The sequence below is a fragment of the Dermacentor variabilis genome, chromosome 8, assembly GCF_050947875.1.
Source record: "Dermacentor variabilis isolate Ectoservices chromosome 8, ASM5094787v1, whole genome shotgun sequence".
NCBI classification, from domain to species: Eukaryota; Metazoa; Arthropoda; class Arachnida; order Ixodida; family Ixodidae; genus Dermacentor; species Dermacentor variabilis.
The window spans coordinates 99,197,260-99,217,117 of NC_134575.1; the positions used below are offsets into that span (position 1 = coordinate 99,197,260).

Sequence of the window (19,858 nt, forward strand, 5' to 3'; positions counted from 1 at the left end):
ATGTTGCTAGCAGTTGTCGAAATTCCACCAAGAGGACAAAGAGGGTTCGTGGTTTTCATACCACGTTTTTGCCAAGTCCTCCAAAGTGAAACATACGTTATGAAGCTTCTGTCTCTCATTCCATCCATTAAAGCTTGCCACTCTCGAACAGTTCCAACCAGTCTTCCACGTCTTCGAATGAGTCGCCATGAAATGTTGGCGGCTTGCGAGGTTGGCTTACGACCAGCTGTGCCGGTGTTACCTGGCTAGTCATTGTGGCGGCGTCCACTGTCTGAGTTTCCCTTGGCATGAAGAGGGCCGAATTCGGGTGAGTCACCTCGAAGACAGCGGCTGGTTCGCTGGTGCACAGGTGTCAGTTCCAAAGGATGGACTCGCTGGTGGTTGGGGCTACGCTGACTTTCGTTCGTGGGGCTTTGACCCAAACCCCGGACCTCCACCAGAAATGTAACGATGTTGAGGACCACAGGTTAACAAAGCAACAATATTTATTAAGGGCGAACCTGTGCCCGCAATTAAGAGTCACTGCGCTTGTGAAGAGATCCCTGGCAATCGCGCTCTAAAACTGGCCTCGAATTGTCTTTTTCTTTCTTCCCATGTGATACCTCGTGCGCATGGTGCATGCAAGCCGGGTCCAACCGGCTACTCATGCCACGAAGATCGCTCCCTGTTGTTGCTGAACAACACCACGGTACGACGTGCACAGTGTCCAATACAAAGGGCATCCAACTTAAATGTGACCAAGTTGTCGCGGCAGTATACTGTGTCTCGTGGCAATAGTCCCTCCCCACGTTTGCTATGCTTCACCACAATACCTTTGCATATGCTTCACCAAGTAGCATTTCTGTACAGAGGTGAAGCTGACCTTAAGGAACCGGCATTATGCAACGCCCAGTGCATTCTGGGCTTCTAAGTTAATCGTGAGGACCACAAAGGCGGAGTCAGTGCCATTGCTGACAGCGACGAATTCCATCAATGAAAAGCATGGTACCCAACCGTAAGAACCTTAACAGTGAAGTTCAAAGCAGCTATGCCTAGCGTTGCCGCAGTGGTGGCTACGGCTTCCAGCGGATCTGCGTGCGATAGTGCCGGTTCGAGGCGGCGAGGTAATCAAAATGGCAGCGGTGGTGCTTTGGTTAATGCAGTTTCAAACCTGTGGTCACGATAAAAAGTCCGCAAAATCGGACAGTGAAGGGTTCTGCCCCTGAAATTTCAGGCGTTCCGATACATTGACTATGGGGTACGTGGCGGTGCCGCGAAGCTGTCCGAATTATCGGTCATCCGAAAAGTCGGTCGTTGACTGTACACTGGCAACTCCTCCAGCCGACGACAGGCCATCAAAGACGATTTGTTAAAATTCCTGTCTGTTACTCGAGCCAGCATTACTGTGACTTTCGTCCCTTTCAATAAATTTACCGCTAATTTTCCCTGACAGAAGCACAAGTTCCCAGAGTTTTCCAGACTACGCAAAGTCCTTCAGGATTCCCGGTTGGTGAAGACCCTGTGAGAGAATGCGGAGTGTTTAAAAGACTTTCACGGATTTCTACAACCTTTAGAGAAGAGCTTAAAAATGCTTTCACCCAGCTTGCTCTCTCATCCTCAATGAGCCTTCGAGGCCCGAAGCCCACATTTTGTACTTGCAAGACTTGTTACAATTTGCTGGCACAACAAATTTGTCTCGCATGAGACTTGGCTTGACTTGCATATGACCAAAGCAGTTGGACAGGAAACAACAACAGGACGTAGCAATTATTGTGGAAGTAATGCAGTAGTTCAGAAATTATGACCCACACGAACATCACCTCAATAAAAGAAAAATTTGCTATGGTTAGGGCCACACTCATCATATGCTTACTAGCAAAGCCCCCATCCAATTGCTATCACGCTCACCTCTTATGTTCCCAAGATAAGAATTGAAACACTGTCACAATTTCAGATAGAAGAATCCTGATACAAAATGATCCATAACATTTTCCCTGTCACCATTGCAGTATTTGACACTATGAGTAGCAAGATTTTCATTGCGAAAAAGAAGATGAGTAGCATAAATATAGGTTGTCAGCCCCTTTAATAAGATGTTTGCTTTCATCTTTGGCCGACCCACTCTTGTCATGACAGCCGAATCTTTATGCATTCAATGTTCACAGGTTGACCATCATTTCCCTGATGCACCAGAACGCTATGGAGCTTACTAGAGACACATTTAGAACGCTAGTTCCAGCTCCATCACCTCTATCAGATAGACTGAAATGGCTAGTTTTTGTACTTTGCTGTAATACAGTAGAACCCCAATGACATGTTTTGCAAGAGACCACAAAATAAAGTAATGCAACAGCTGGGAAAACGTAACAGGCTGGAAGGCCACAAATTGCCACAGCAACATCAAAAACAGCTCTGAATGGCTGCCAGTACAGTTATTAGATATCTCAGCACTTGTTCCTTGACTGGGGACGGATTGTGCACTGTACAACCAAGGGACACATATGTTTCAGGAAAGTGGCCACTCTCAATTTTAACATGCTTCGCGCATGCTTCAATGCATAATGCTCTATTTTGGCGAAGCACAATGAACAGAAGTTGCAAATCTGCAGAGGCACGTAAGACAGCTTACGTCTGAATGTGAAAGCCTTATATTCCCTTTGGTGAAATATTTTTCTCCGTGCATTCCTTGTCCATGCAAGCTCTCACCTGCGTTTTAAGTGCACCTTGTGGGAGTATGCTCTGCGTGAGGCTAGGGCTCAAGGCAAGCTCTGAATTCAGCCATAATTTGTCATTCCATGGTACTCCCCAATCTATAGCGCATGTAATCACAGCTATGTTGTGTAAGGGAAAATAAAGCAATAAGCGGTGTCAACTCTAACATTTATTGCTACAAGTAACCAGGAAACCTTGTAGAGGGAAGTCCACTCTGTAAAAAGCTGACACGAACTTTACCGTGCACTAAAGAGGATGAAGGCAAAAAAGCCTGTCAGCTCACGAGATATTACATTACTTGACATTTTCATTCTAATGCGTCGTTACTTCCTATTACTTTTCTCCCAAGCAGGGTTGTGGGTTCAAATGCCTTAATTACTTCTCTTAATTATGTGTGCCTTAAATATCTTCAACTTATTTAACACCAAAGGTCGTGGGTTCCACTCTCGACCTTCATGATGTCAACTGGAATCCAACTTGTGATATTGCCGGTTCACGCATACATCCAAGTGAGTTCGACTCTCACCAAAGATCACAGGTTCGACTGCCACCGAAAGTCAAGTGTTTGACTCTCACCAAAGGTCTTTGGTTGTGCATGCAAAAGCTAGACAGAGTTCTACAGAGTTTGCGACAGCTCACTTACTTATACATTATCTGCAACAGCAGGCGCCGCAAAGGAGGAAATTTTTTTTCCTGTAATCAATGCACAAAACTAAGTGGCAAAAGCAGCAAGAGGTGTTAGAATTAGTGCAAACTTTTCCACCATAAGAGGAGAGAGGCCAAGCTGAGAGCCAACATTTGCCCTATTCACAACAGCAAATTGAACAAGCAAGGGCAACAGCACTCAAAAGAAGAAACAAGAGCTGCACAGGACCAATCTACCAACCACAAACATGCTGCAAGGCATGGAGAAATGAGTTCCTTCAGAGTTGGCCCAAGCGGGCGTGTGGTCCAACCTTAAGTTTCACGTGGTTTAGGCTAGTTGAGTTTTCAAAACTAGCACCAACAACTGACACCAATAAGCAGGAGACCAAAGTTTCATTCCTACATGGGCGGCTCCACCTGAGCGCGAGGTTCTGGAAGTACGTATTTATTATTGAAATTCGAAAGCAAATTTTCGCTAGCTTTAGCCTGGTTACTAAACTCCGTGGATACACAGGGTGTCTGTGAAGTTGACCTTCTCAAGTTGCCCGAGTTTTCCAGGTTTTCCCAGAGTGCCTTTCCAAAATTACCCTAGTGACACAGAACTTTGGTCTATGTCAACACAGGCTGACACTGTCACCAAATGCTGTCACTCTCTAGTAAGCATGATAAAAATAAACAAATGACTTAATCCGGTTTGAATAGTAAGAAGTGCTGTTTATTTTATTCAAAATAGAAAACTGAAGGGAGGGGTTAGCAAAATGCTTAGAATGACAGAAAGCTGAGCTGGTTGGCAAGGATTCATTATGCAAAAAAGAAGTGAGGCATGCAGACAGGACACAAGAGTAGAGAAGTGGACAACACGAACGCCATGCAAAGCAAAACACCAAGCAAAATGTGCAGCGAATATATTTGAAAAAAAAAGAAAATGTAGAGCCCATTGCAAATCGAGTCGAACATTCTCAAATACCAATAAAAAGAGATGCATACAGAAGCAAATATTTTTTTAAATGAACTATTTCTATCAACTGATAGCAAGCTCTTTCGTATTAGGGCTGAACATTGTCGTAAGCGAGATTCTCTCAGCAACTGTAAAGTCAACCTCAACTGCCCTGACATACCCTCAACCCACGCCCAATGCCTCAGTGTTGCGTTTCACTGCTTTAAAGTATTTTGGCTTGGATGAGGGTCACCTGCATTTCGGCGTCAGCCAACACTTAGCTTTTTGAGCTCAAGCTTCTTCAAAGAAGAGGTGGCACAGTTCCTTTCCCAACCATTCCTCACTGCAATGGCCTTTCCTGTTCTCAACCTCGTTCTGCCGCACATTTGCTCTACAGACTATATAGATACCCTTGGTCAATTGTGCAGTCAATGCCCGACTGTTCGGACTCCCTAGAAGCCGCAAAAACATACGAAAAATCTAGCAGTCCCAGAACATGAATGCATGTCTTTTACTGCCCTCAAGGGCTCAAATTGTCACAGCCATGTTCAAAAAAGCTCTGAAGGCCTGCCAGTACACTTCTTAGGCCCCATATCAGTAACCCATGCACATCAACATAACCCACATTTATACTGACAGGCTCGGGGCAGTTAAGCAAAAAACATTGCACATTTGTAAGCAGATACAGAAAATTCACAATTCTATGCACGTGAGCGTTACTGCCCACTGGGTGCAGGCACATATGGTCATGACCTTGCGGACCCACTGTTCACTCTTTCTCGAAATATGTAACTCCTATTTCCATTTCCTCTGACCCCCGCTCTGTTTTCAGTGCCAGAGAATCCGTTATCCAGTGTGACACTTGTGCCCTTATCCCACCCTGCGTCTTTTTCGCTGCTCACAATCATTCTCTGGTGGAGGAAGTCTCTGTACGGAGACCTTAAGCCAACCAGCCATCACCTCCACCTCTGGTCAGTGATACACACACACATTGTCCAGTGTCCGCAGTTCTTCACTCATGCATCCGCAGCTAATGCCCATCATCTACTTTAGACGTGCCCTGGGCCTCTGAGACAAAGACAACTCATGAAAGTACTTAAAGGTGTGAAATTTAACAGTGATCAAGAAGAAGACTATGAACAATGGATTATGGACAACATATATTTAGAGTATTGCAGTATCTCAGTGAAACGAGCCTGCATGCACATATAGTTTCATACTGACTTTACACCGGGTGGCAACCAAAGAGAATAAAAAGTAAGCGTTTATTTGCAGGCGAGAGGCACTGTAAAATTCCAGGCGATGTGGGCACTTATGCTTATCACTGCGATTGATACACTGAAGACAGTTTTGCAACATGAATGCATTGGTAACATTTCTTTGCAAAAAATACCATAGGCCATTGTGCATCTGAGACTTCTGCTTGCGTGAACATGCCGTAAATGGCGTACTGTGTTTAGGGTGGCAGCCCCGTGGTCGGCCTGCACAGCGCATTATGCAGAGCGGAAAAAGAATTGGCCATATTTATTTATTTGTTTCAAGTACCTGCAGGGCGCGAAGGCATTATTGCAGGGGCAATACACAGGGTTACATAAGCTCGTATAAAATACATAACTAATCAAACAAAAATAACACAAAAATAGGAAGACGAGCAAAGCCATCTTCCACCTTCCTCGTGTTTTCCCTATTTTGCTCATCGTCTTGAATTTCCATCTCCCGTCTTCCGCATGTTTTCCCAACAATAGGAAGGTTCATGCCGCTATAAATTCAAAAGAAATGCTTTGAACAATGCTTCAGTGCGACAATCGGCAATTTACTGTGGTAGCTGATTCCACTGTGATATTGTCTGTGGAAAAAAAAAAGAGTGCTGGAAGACAAATGTTTCACAAATTTCTCTTATTTTTAAAGACTGGTCGCTTCTGTGAGCTAAGAAATAAGGAGGTAAAAGGCAAAAAGAGGTAAAAGGTAAAAGATAAACCTAGGCCTCTCCGTGCTACCTTGTCGGCGATCTTCTGCTGGGAAACTGGAAGGAGAGAAATGCTTCCCCAACGTGACGAGAGGCGATGCCACCGAGAAGAGAGGGAGAAAGTGATTGTGGAGAAGAAAAGGCGCTACTTCAGCACAGTGAGCGTCGCACGCAGCTGCTGGTGGGGCAGAGAGAAACGAACGATCACACGAGGCAGGGAAGAAAGCTGCGCCAGAACGAACCGGTCGATCGGTGTCAAGCGCATCGTTGTGCTTTGAGTGTAACTTGCTTTTGTGGACACAGGTTCTCCCAATAAAAGGTTAGTCAAGGTATCGAGAGTTTTGCTGCTGTGTTTCTTGACAGTCATTACCATGTGTTATCTGGTGGGAAATGTCTTATGAGAGACTGGCACAACTGCACTTCAGAAAGAACCTTTTCTGAATTGGCAGGATTAGCCCAATTTCTTACCTTGTGCATGCATGGGGAGAGACGGAGCGAGGAAAAAGACCCGCAACACTTTTCTTTCGTCCGCCATTCCATCCAGCGCTTCGTGAAGGTTGTCTTATAACGCGGGTCAGGCGTAAAATTGCGTCGGATAATTGCGTTTTTTATGCATTGCTTCTATGGGGATTTCGCTGGGGCTGCACTAATTCGTTGTAAAACCCAGGTTGTCACAAAACTGGGGGACGTATATCCGGGGTTCTGCTGCATTGCTTTCTAGATGTTTTATTATGGCATTGTACACCATGTGCTCTAGTGTTTTACTACACACACTCGTTAAGAGAAATTGGCCTGTAGTAGGAGACAATCTTTTTTGGGCCACTTTCACGGATTGGTACCACATTTGCAACTTTCCACTCCTTAGGTAAACAAGAAGTACTTAACGATTTCTCAAACATAATAACCAGATAGTAGGCTATTATGTTAGAACAAGCCTTTAACACACAAGAAGGTATACCACCAGGACCACTTGCAGAAGAAGCATTTATATTGCCAAGTAACGCAAGTATACCACCGTGTGTCACGACCAGTTCTGGCATAGGTTCGAACACAATGTCGGGAATACGCAATAATTCATTATGACAGGGAGTTGTGAAAGAAGACTGGAAACAAAGATTGAAGCAAGAAGCTTTATTGAAGTCATGAGTAAGGCGTACACTGCCATTTTTTAAGCTCAGGATGCCAATTGATCGTTTGCTAATTGTTTTCCAACACTTCCACATTTCTTTTGGGTTATTTTGTAACTTCAGGCCCAATGCTAAGTATTTTTCCTTAGCAACCTTGTTTTTTACTTTTATATATTTTCCTAGGGACTTCAGCATTATAAATACAGGAAAGGTTACGCTGCTTTCTGTAAGCATTCAGAAGATAATGTCGCTTATTAATCAATCGCTTGACCTCCTGAGTAACCCAAGGCTTACCTCTACGTTTTTTTGCAGACAAATGTTTACATGGAACATGTGTGCCAACCAACTGCTTTAGTGTGGAGCAAAATGTGTCCCATAGGGTATTGCAATCTGAAGACTGAGCAAAGTGACTGAATTCCTGCAGGAAGATGGCAAGACCATTAGATAATGAAACATAATTGCCTTTCTCAAAAAAATATATCTTTCTTGGGTGATCATGTGCACATGAGAAGGGGATGATCTGAACATGTGCTACAATGCAGTCATGGTCACTAATACCAGGAATTACGGCGTTGTAAGATACAAGCAATGGCTTGTTTGAGAAAAGCAGACCTAAGACAGAAGAGCTATTTGGACCACACCTGGTAGGTTGAGAACAAACTGACAAATATCGCTGGTAACTATTGCCTCGCGGAATGCTATAGACAGAGCGGATGAATTAACAAGGACAGGCTTGTTGGGAACCCACCTAATGTCAGGCATATCAAAATCACCGTCAATAAGATAGTCATTATTTATTGTAGAAAGAAACTCTGAGAGGGCTGTGAAGGTCTCAGGCAATGTGGAAGCGGGGGAACGGTAAAAGGAGCCAACCGTCAGCAACTGCCGAGTTTGAAATCGGATATAGCACCAAACTGACTCGGGACAATCGGTTGGGATTAACATGGGAGACGACTGTGCACCCGAACCAACAAGTAAAAAGACTACACAGTCATGCATATTCCGATCGGAACGGTAGACGTGAAAACCAGATGGAAAAATTTCGGAACTACCAACAGATTCAGCGAGTTGCAAATATGCAGCGAATTCATCAGTTTTCTTTTTAACGCTATATATATATATATATATATATATATATAAGGGTTTTCTTCAAAGTTCAGCACGCAGGACCCGACGTAGCATACGCAGGAAAGAGACGACGAACTTTTTGGAAGACTTTTTACTTAACGTTTTCGGCTGGTGGACCAGCCTTCGTCAGAGTCAGAGCACTGTACTCTGACGAAGGCTGGTCCACCAGCCGAAAACGTTAAGTAAAAAGTCTTCCAAAAAGTTCGTCATCTCTTTCCTGCGTGTATATATATATATATATATATATATATATATATATATATATATATATATATATATGTCCATATATCATTGTACGTACTTCATCAAGAGAAAAGGCCCTCGAATGTAAAGATAACACATCGAATTGCATATATTGGAGCCCAAACCCAGACTCAGCAGCAATGCTAAGGCACATCCAAAGGCTCCAAGATCCAAATGCTAGGCCTATGAGCGGCCGAATCGCCGAACGATCTCGGGAAAATGGACGTGCTGTGCGCTCATAACTAACCTTTCAGGTGAGTTTAGAGGAAGCGAACGCCGATTACAATAGCCACTGGTGGTCAACGCAAGTGAGAGTGTAGCCATGACGAGAATTCACGCTGAAGCGGGAGGCATGGATGTCACCATATTCAACAACGGTATTTCTTAGTGTCCATAAACATTACGAACATTAAACTTGCAAAAAACTTATGTTATCATAGTGCACATGCATCACAGAATCTCATAACGTACGCAGCATGTGCAGTGAGGACGACGCTATTTCTTTATGTATGTAATGCATTTAGGTTTGGTTGCAAAAGCCATTCTAAAATTGTCTAATGAAACAGCTCGTCACATTATGCTGGAACATGCTATGAATTAACCCGGCAGCTCAATATATCTGAGCATACTGTAATGCTTGTGTAACAGAATGCCATGCAGCTTCTGCATACATATGCATATTCCCAGTTCAGATTTTACTTAACACATAGACACCTACAGGGCTTAACTGTGTGCACAAATTGCTATTTGAGTTCACAAGTTACAAAGAAGCTTTGAAAGAAGAACCTGCACTGAAATGGTAACATGTTGGTACAGCTGATGGCTGACTGGATGTGGAAGTAATCCTTAGTTGTGGAACTTGGCAAAAAAGAAAAAAAGCCTCACACGTTTATTTATTACATGTAGGTACATGTTAGCCAATATAGAAGTAATTTTTCAGCTTGAACAGAATACAAATCAAAAAGGGCCAGAAGTGAAACTCCTGGCCCAAATGCAGAATACAGCTCAAATATTTTTAGAAAAATGAACAGCTAATATCAAAATATGCACAAAACAATGTGCACATCCTGGTGTTCATAACATTGGCAAGTTCCCATCGTTCCGTCGCACGTTATGAAGGATTGTTTACTAAAAGCACAAATGGAGCTAAAACAAATGGGGAATTTGCTCACACACAAAAGGCTCTTCAGGGAGTGCAAATGATCCCTACATAGCCAGGAAAGTCCAGCTCCTGCACGTTTAGATATTTTATGCCTACACTATGCCCATAAGGGTGAAATTTATTGTACCTTTACTTCCATTTAAGGTTGCTTGTGGGCAGGAAGGTTTTAAGTGTTCCAAGGCTACTAGAAGATATTTGTATTTACAAAGTGCCTATTCAAAAGCATCAAATATTCGCACACCCTTAATCAATACAGTCAATTCTTAGATTTATTATATTAAACACAGGCCCTGTGTACAATTTCGTTGCGAGGAAATGTCTTATGAGAGACTGGCACAACTGCAATTCAGAAAGAACCCTTCCTGAATTGGCAGGATTGGCCCACTTTCTTGCCTTGTGCACACAAATGTATTAGACAGTGCAGGTGTATGCTTGGTTCAAAATGTAAAATTTATAGAAATATTTCTACAGATATGTCACACTAGTGCTTATAGAAATGCTGATACATTAGTTTAAATAAAATGTAGGAATGAATTAGGCATGGATGACCTGACATTCGACTTGAGGCTTCAATTATTCGTTTATATTAGTAATAGCAAGTGCCTTCTGTGCTAATTATGAACTTTCAATTGCCACCACTCAATTTTTGTTGCAGCCCCCGATACAATAAAATGCTAACAAGACTATACTGTACGCTGCCACTCAAGTACTAAAATACACAAAACAGTAAACAAATACTCCTTAAACACAGGCATTTATTTGAAGCTCTGATGAAAGAAACAGTTTGAAAGTAACTTGTTGAACAATCAATTGCTCCATAAAGATACCCATTCTTAAAAAAAGTACGGACAGAATAAGCTCAAAAGAGTCTTCAGAATGAACAATGTATACCAGAGCATAGAAGCAACAAATACATGAATGCATACAACAGAACAAGTTCATATGTACCAAAAGACCATATTTGAAAAAAAAAAAAGAAAAAAAACCAGAACTTCGAAAGCAGATCACATCACTTGTGCTTCCTGATGCAGTACAAAGCTATCAAATATGCTACACATCCATAGATATTTAATTCAGACTAGTTCAACATGGTCAATGATCTACCCTACAATATCATGGTGCTTTGCTCTATGCTTATGTCTGCTCAAGTGATCAGACCGCGTAAAGGACTTGCAGCAGACGGTGCAACTATATGGCCTGTCACCTGTATGAATGCGCTGGTGTATGTTCAGGGCACTTTTCAACGAGAACCTCCGAGAGCATGAAGGGCACTGATAGGGCTTCTCGCCAGTATGGGTTTGCAGGTGGCATATCAGGCTGGTCTTTCGTATGAAGCTCTGAAGGCATGAAGGACAATGAAATGGCTTCACGCCTGTGTGGGTACGCAGGTGCACTTTCAGGTTGCCCTTTTGTGAGAAGCTCTGAGAGCATGAAGGGCATTGATATGGCTTCTCGCCTGTGTGAATGCTCAGGTGGACTTTCAGCTGGACCTTTTGTGAGAACTTCTGAAAGCACGAAGGGCACTGGTATGGCTTCTCGCCTGTGTGGGAGTGCAGGTGGGATTTCAGGTGTGTCTTTTGTGCGAAGCTTCGATGGCATAAAGAGCACTGGAATGGCTTCTCACTTGTGTGGGTCCACATGTGTTTTGTAAGGTTGCCCTTTCGTGAGAAGCTCTGAGAGCATGAAGGGCACTGATATGGCTTCTCCCCTGTATGGGTGCGCAGGTGCTCTTTCAGGTCAGCCTTTCGTGGGAAGCTCCAAGAGCACAAAGGGCACGCGAATGGCTTCTCACCTGTGTGGGTGCTCAGGTGGTTTTTCAGGTGGATTTTTTGTGAGAAGCTCCGCAGGCATGAAGGGCATTGAAACGGCCGCTCACCCGTGTGAATGGACAGGTGAACCTTTAGGGTGTATTTTTTTGAGAAGCTCTGAGGGCATGAAGGGCACTGAAATGGCTTCTTGCCTGTATGGACGCTGGCATGTGCTTCCAGACAAAACTGTTGATCAGTCTCACAGTCAGGTAGCTGACATCGGTGGAGGCCTCCTTGCTTTGAGTTGTCACATTTGGCAGTTGATGGAGAAATAGCAGGCCTCGATGCTGCACAAATAAAAAAAAGTAAGTAAAAGTTATATTGAAAAGCCAAAAAGAACACAGACGCTATATTTGATGACAAGCTTTCTTGTTTTTCTTTTTAATTCGAAGACCTGAGGGAAATTTCAAGTATGATGAAACAAAGTCCTAAGAGTTCTTTTTAATTTACTCAATATTGGCACATGTACTTATCCTTTTCTCAGGGAGTGCATTTGATCCACTAACAACTTAATGTTATCGCTCAGTGCGAGACGTGCTTAAATGATTGGACCTTATAGGAATGTTATCGATGGTTTTATACTTTGTCGTCACCGAGGCTTATGTAATCTGATTGTATGCAGGACGCGAATTGTGCAGTACTTTCTGGAAGACACGCACGCACCAGTGATTATTCTGGAAACTGATGACTCATGTATAAAGCCATCGTGCTTGACTGGCAGTTCAGATTTTTGACAATGACTGACTGTGTTCGCCACTATCGTTGTGCTTTGAATGTAACTTGCTTTTGTGGACACAGGTTCTCCCAATAAAAGGTTAGTCAAGCTATCGAGAGTTTTGCTGCTGTGTTTCTTGACCGTCATTACCATGTGATATCTGGTGGAGGTGCGTTCATGTATCGAACGCCACCGCAACGCTGTGATCCAAGCCTGACACCCGAGGGCAATAGCAACGTCGCAAAGGATCAGCGAGCTAGCTGTAGGCAGCAAGGACTGCTACGGGAGTACAGACTTCTACCTGGAAAGACCAGGAAGTGCACAGTCACTAGAGGAGCTACAACGGCAGCCCCAATTTCGCCAACACTGATCATGCTACAGCAGCCGAGGGAGCCACCGATGTTCTGCGGATCAACATTTGAGGACCCGGAATGCTGGCTGGAGCCGTATAAAATAGTCACTACATTTAACAACTAGAACAGCGACGACAAGCTGTGCCATGTCTCCTTCGCATTGGAAGACGCCACCAGGGTGTGGTTTGAGAATCAAGAAACCACAGTGAGAACGTGGGACGTGTTCCGCAACAGCTTCCTCGAGACGTTTACAAACGTTGAATGCAAAGACAAGCCCAAGCTCAACTAGAAGCATGAGTGCAGCTGCCCAATGAGACCGAAAATGTCGGAAAAAGAAGACTGCTTTCTGATCAAGCAAGAACTTTTCGCCAAATTGGCCCGCAACCTGCCAAGAACATAGCCGAGTTCTTGACGGATTCAGTAACAATTGAGAAAATTTTAGAAATTTGCACTAGGCAATATAACCACCAAGCGCTCAAGCCGCAGTGTGCCATCGAAGCATGAAGCTCTGCCAACCTCCAAGAAGTCATCAGAGCCATTGTGTGCGAACAACTGCGCAAGACCTTGCCTTCGTCGCAACCTCAGGTGGCCGCAGTCACTGACATGCTCAAGGAGGAACCATAGTGATCACAAGGAGTTCCTCAGGTAAAGCCTCAATCACTGCAACCCCAGCCAGAAGTGACCACACGCCGTCATTGCCTGGCATGATCGCCCTCCGCACCTGTGCCAGGACCCCACAGTGCCACAATTCAGTTGTTGACCACCGCCGCTGCTAGCACGCAAAAAACCGTCACTCAACACAGCATTCTAAGGAAGACTGATGTTTGGCGTGCCCCCTACCACTGTCCGCTCTGCTATCACTGCAGAGAAACAGGCCACATTTTCTACCAGTGTCCATACCACAAACTAGGACTAATCTGTGCTAATTACAAAGGACAACAGACTTTTGAATATAAGGGACTATATTTCAACCTTAGTTTGATCTACTTATTTTATTATTGCAACAAAGTTCACTTTTAACGGACCGCACTACAACGGACCATCGGCCACAGCGGATGAAATTAGCGGCATATTTTGTCAAAATCAGCCATATAAAACAGACTTTTGCCGTTTCGACACAAGCTGACAACTTACTCGCGAGGGTCAGCCGACGATCGCTGTTCAGTATCGTGCATGCGAGGGAGGTAGGCGGGCAGCGGAAGTGCGCTGTCTTCCTTTGCCGCGAGGCACAGAACAGTGGGAAGTGAGGGAGAGGGGTTTTTACTGCGGTGGCTGCTGCTTGCGACACGGCTGTCATATCTTGAAAGCTATCTGCGATGTAGACAAAGTGCGCCCAGTGCCAGTAGCTTCGTATGCGATGTGCTTTCGAAATTTAGTTCGTGTTGAAGCGAGAGACAGAACGAAGGTCAATTCGCACGTTGCTGCCACGGCGCTTCCTCACTCCAATATTTTGACAGCAACTTTCCGCAGTTGAGCGAGATGTCTTCATGTTTACCTGTGCGCGCATTATACCGTGCTTATTTAGATAGCAAGCGAATTTTTACAACTTTACACAGCCAATAAAACTACTATCCTTTCTTCGAAAAGCTGTCTACTAATTTGCTATCACAATCGATGCTTTGCTTCTCTGGTGAAACTGCCACTTTTTTGTTTGTTTTTTACTTTGGATGTTTGTCACTTTTTGCAATAACGTTGTTACACATCGTGACCAAAGTTTTGGAAATGAAGCGTTTCGGATATTACGGGCTTTGGATAAAACGAACATTTTTTGTCGGATTATACGGGTCCGTTGTAACGACAGCCGACTGAACGCGGATTCGCCGTGAAAGCTCCGCGCCAGCAGCAAGGCAAACACTCTGGGCCTCTTCGATTTTCGGAGTTCTGGCCGCCTGCTGGCAGCCAGATGGCAGCCAGATGGCAGCCAGCTAGTTCCGGTTCTGACAGGTTGTCACGTGGGCTGGGATCCCAAGACAACCCGAACCTGCCCGAAGTTTGCAAAATCGAACGCCGGTACAACTGAACAAATGTAAACATGCTACCAGCATGGCAACGCCCGGCGAGGCCGGCACGCGCTCGGCGTAGTCGGCCCATTTATGCATTGCCAGCTTGAAAATATATAGTTGCATTCAGGAATACGATCACTTTCGCGCGACTCGGCGCAGGACGCGTACTCGGCCAACCTCTCCTTGCGCAGCGCAACAGAGGCGAAATCGTGATTGTATACTTGAAAGCGATGGCTGGAGGATCCCTGCTCGCAGCGATCACATCGACCACCGGCGACATTGATGAGTTAGCGCTGTGTCATCACAAGACATGAAAAAGCAGGTTAGCGGGTACGTCTCATACGCATAAAATTTCGCGCCGTCCTGCTTGGGCTTCGATTTCAGAAAGTTTGTTGCGGCTGATGGTGCTTCTCATTTAAGGAGCTGGGGACGCGGCTCGCACGTGAAAATGCACGTCACCTGTGACCACCAAAACGTTCCACACGAAAAACAACATTGGTCGCAATCATGAGAGCAATAAGCCAATGTACGTGTGTCTAAATGTACTGAGTGCAATCAGTGTATTCTTAGATCAACGGCCTGCAGCTCAAACACATATCGGTTTCGAGCTGCCACCTAAGCATACGACGGAGAGATGGAGCGAACACGGGCTAGGTGCAAAGCTTTCGCTAACTGCAGAGAAAGGAGAGATATACATACGCAAGATATGTCAAAAGGAACGCCACCAGAGAAATATGAACCCAAAATGTACCGCAATGTGTGCATGAGTGCCTACAACTGGCGTGGAACACGATGCAGATAACATGCACGCATGAGAGCGCGGCGCACTGTTCACCGCCGCGAAGAAGCAATCAGGAGACACACACATATAAACACACACAAAAGCTTCAAATGGTTCACCGCGGCTCGTATCACACCGCTTCGCGATGCGGAACGGAGCGTTAGCACCTAAAAAGATAACGCTCGAAGTAAGCAAATCCAAAGATGACCGTAGACAGTTGGCTGAGCGAGGTAAATTTAAGTCCTCAAGCGCCCGCGTTGCAATCCGTGAAGTCCCCGTAAAGATGGCGGCAAGCGCCCATCGCCTCTTTTAGTTTTCTGCTAGCCAGAGAACTTCCAGAGAGCAGCCAGACCAAAATCATCCCGGCAGGTTCTGGCAGCCCACGGGTAGCCAGAACCGTCCAGCGCGAGCAAAACGAATGCCCGGCGGAAGTGCGTAGCGCGATGGGCGGAGCAACCCGAGAAAAACGAAGACGCTCTGGCTGGCTCTGGCAGCCCGCGGGTAGCCAGAAGTGGAAAATCGAAGAAGCCCACTCATGGTATCGCCAGCTACCTTGCCGCCACTCAGCGGAGCTTTTGACGGCCGTCCCGTTTGCCATCACCAGACCGCTACCTGTCACTGCAGCGCCAACCATACACTGGCCTAGCCCTAGGCTGGTTTGTCGGCCCACATCCGGAAAATTAAAAGCAGCAATTGATGGAGGTGTGGTTGCTGTTCGTCAAATTGGCAAAGATCCTCCACTGATGATGACGACAAAAAGAGTATCTTGACGACACACGCCGATAAAAGAAGACCTGACGATGCGACGTCCCAGCCACAGGTTACCACAATGCACCGTGATCAGACACCAAGATCTAACTGGAATGCAAGACAAAAAACCACCGACCTTGACGCGCTTCTCGACGGCCACACAGTCACCACGTCAGTGGACACAAGAGCCGACCACTCCGTGATGAGTGGACCCGTCACCACCCAGTTGAAGAGAGTTAGGACTGCATGGGAAGGCTTTAAAATTCGGACTGCTGCGTGACACCTAATAATGTTGAGTGGAATTTGCACAGCAAGTATTACAGTTCATGGCTAGACTTACCCTGCCACCTTCATTGTCCTCCAACGTCATTCTCGGCATGGACTTCCAGAACCAACATAGCGCAATAATCGAGCTGAAGTCAGTCAATAACGCCGTCCGAAAATCAAGCAATACTGCCGGAGAACTTTCGTAGTTACCACGCCCTGACTGTGCTCGAAGGTCAAGTGTGCATCCCACATTGCTCCAGCATTGTCATTTCTGTTGGCACCGAAACACCTGCAGACGCAGATGCCGTCATCAAGGGTGGTCAACGTCTCCTGCTCTATCGTGAAATCTTCATCGCAAGAGGGATCACCGACTACATAGAGATAAAGTGAAAGCAATGCTTACCGAACTCAGCCAGGAGTTCAAGCATGTCAGCAAAAACACGAAGATCGCATACTTCGAGAAAATTGCGGAAATTAGCAACGCAGGCACCAGTGATTACTCTAGAAACTTCGATGACTTATGTGTAAGAGGCAATGCACTTGACCAGCAGAGTTCAGATTTTTGACGATCGCTAAGTTTGCCGCTATCGTTGTGCTTTGAGTGTAACTTGCTTTTGTGGGAACAGGTTCGCTCAATAAAAAGTTAGTCAAGCTACTGACAGTTTTGCTGCTGTTTTTCTTGAGCGTTACTACCACGAGACAATATTTTTGCATTTGAATGCTTCATGACCTTGTTTGTGAAGTACACTTATAAAAAGTATTTTTTCAGAAAGCTAAAATATTAAAGTGAGGAGTGTTGACTTTCACGGATATCTGCACCCTTTCGAGAAAAGTTTAAAAATGCTTCGACCCAGCTCACTCTCTCATCCTCAATGAGCCCTCGAGGCCCAAAGCCCACATTTTGCACTTGAAAGACTTGTTACGATTTGCTGGCACAAAAAATTTGTCTCGCATGAGACTTGGCTTGACTTGCATATGACCAAAGCAGTTGGACAGGAAACAACAACAGGACGTAGCAGTTATTGTGGAAGTAATGCAGTAGTTCAGAAATTATGACCCACACGAACATCACCTCAATAAAAGAAAAATTTGCTATGGTTAGGCCCACACATCATATGCTTACTAGCAAAGCCCCCATCCAATTGCTATCACGCTCACCTCTTAATGTTTCCAAGATAAGAATTGAAACACAGTCACAATTTCAGATAGAAGAATCCTGATACAAAATGATCCACAACATTTTCCCTGTCACCATTGCAGTATTTGACACTATGAGTAGCAAGATTTTCATTGCGAAAAAGATGAGTAGCATAAATATAGGTTGTCAGCCCCTTTAATAAGATGTTTGCTTTCATCTTTGGCCGACCCACTCTTGTCATGACAGCAGAATCTTTATGCATTCAATGTTCACAGGTTGGCAATCGTTTCCCTGACGTACCAGAATGCCATGCAGCTTACTACAGACACACTTAAAATCCTAGTTGGAGTTCCATTGCCTCCACGAGATATACTGAAATGGCTAGTTTTTGTACTTTGCTGTAATACAGTAGAACCCCACTGTTGCGTTTTGCAAGAGACCACAAAATAAAGTAATGTAACAACTGGGAAAATGTAACAGTCAGGAAGGCCAAAAATTGCCACAGCATCATCAAGAACAGCTCTGAATGGCTGCCAGTACAGTTATAAGACATCTCAGTGCTTGTACCTTGACCGGGGATGGATTGTGCACTGTATAACCAAGGGACACATATGACGTTTCATGAAAGTGGCCACATTCAATTTTAACATGCTTTGCTGCAATGCTTCATACATTCTTCACTGCTTAACACAGCTTTATTCTGGCAAAGCTGAATAAATAGAAGTTGCAATTCTGCAGAGGAACGTAAGCCTGCTTACATGTCTGAATGCGACCCGCCGTGGTTGCTCAGTGGCTATGGTGTTGTGTTAGGCTGCTGAGCACGAGGTCGCGGGATTGAATCCCGGCCACGTTGGGGGCGAAATGCGAAAACACTCGTGTACTTAGATTTAGGTGCACGTTAAAGAACCCCAGATGGTCGAAATTTCCGGAGTCCCCCACTACGGCGTGCCTCATAATCAGAAAGTGGTTTTGGCACGTAAAACCCCATAATTAAAAAATGTCTGAATGCGAAAGCCTTATACTCCCTTTGGCGAAATGTTTTTCTCCATGCATTCCTCGTCTATGCTCTCGCCTGCGTTTTAACTGCACCTTGTGGGAGTATGCTCTGTTTGAGGCTAGGGTTCAAGGCTAGCTCTGAATTCAGCCAAGAGCAGTCGTTCTGTGGTACTCCCCAATCTATAGTGCGTTTAATCACAGCTACGTTGTGTAATGGAAAATAAGGTAATCAGCAGTGTCAATTTAACGTTTATGGCTACAAGTAACAAGGAACATTTGCAGAGGGAAGTCCACTCTGTGAAAAGTTGACACTAACTTTAGCATACACTAAAGAGGATGAAGGCGGAAGCCTGCCGGCTCATGAGACATTGCACTACTTGACATTTTTATTCTAATGCATTGTTACTTCCTATTTTCTCCCAATAAAGATTGCCGGTTCGAATGCTTTATCTTTCTTAATTATCCGTGGATTAATTAACTTCACCTTATTTAAAACCAAATGTAGTGGGTTTGACTCTTGTCCTTCATGATGTCAACTAGAATCCAACTTGAAATATCACCGGTTCGCCCATATATCCATGTTGGGTCATGGGTTCAAGTGCCTTAATCAACTTCGCTTTAACACCAAAGGTCATGGGTTCGACTCTCGACCTTCACAATGTCAATTGGAATCCAACTTGAGATATCACTGGTTCACCCATATCTCCAAATGGGTTCGACTCTCACCAAAGTTCGCAGGTTCAACTTCCACCAAAGTTGTGGGTTTCAGTGCCTTAACTCTATTTTACTGAACTCTGCTTTAATTCACTTCACCTTAATTGACAACAAAAGTAGTGGGTTTGACTCTCAACCTTCGCGATGTCGATTGGAATACAACTTGGAGATATCGCCAGTTTGCCAATATCTCCAAGTGGGTTTAACTCTTGCCAAAGGTCGAGGGTTTGACTCTCACCAAATGTTCGGGGTAAGGTGCCTTAATTAACCTCACAGGTCGTGGGTTCAAATCCAACGATAGGTCGGGGGTGCAACTGCTTTGAGTGCCTTACATAACACCAAAGGTCATTGGTTCTACTCCCACTATAGGTCATGCATTCAACGACCTCTGGTCGAACCCATGAATAGAGGTTGTGGGTTTGACTCTTGACGTT

At 44.8% G+C, this 19,858-nt stretch overlaps 1 protein-coding gene across 2 annotated transcripts in view; it reads right to left on the reverse strand.

The window, feature by feature from the left end:
* The window catches only part of LOC142590458 (uncharacterized), a 103,121-nt gene that overhangs the window by 43,397 nt on the left and 39,866 nt on the right, over nt 1–19,858 (reverse strand). The window contains exon 3 of one of the 2 annotated variants that reach the window (XM_075702588.1): nt 10,635–11,994. The exons of the other annotated variant lie outside the window; for it this stretch is intronic. Within the exon in view, the coding sequence (XP_075558703.1) occupies nt 11,000–11,994 (995 nt within the window). The 3' untranslated portion in view covers nt 10,635–10,999. Of the gene's footprint in view, nt 1–10,634; nt 11,995–19,858 lie in introns of those variants that run through there. 2 annotated transcript variants of the gene reach the window in all.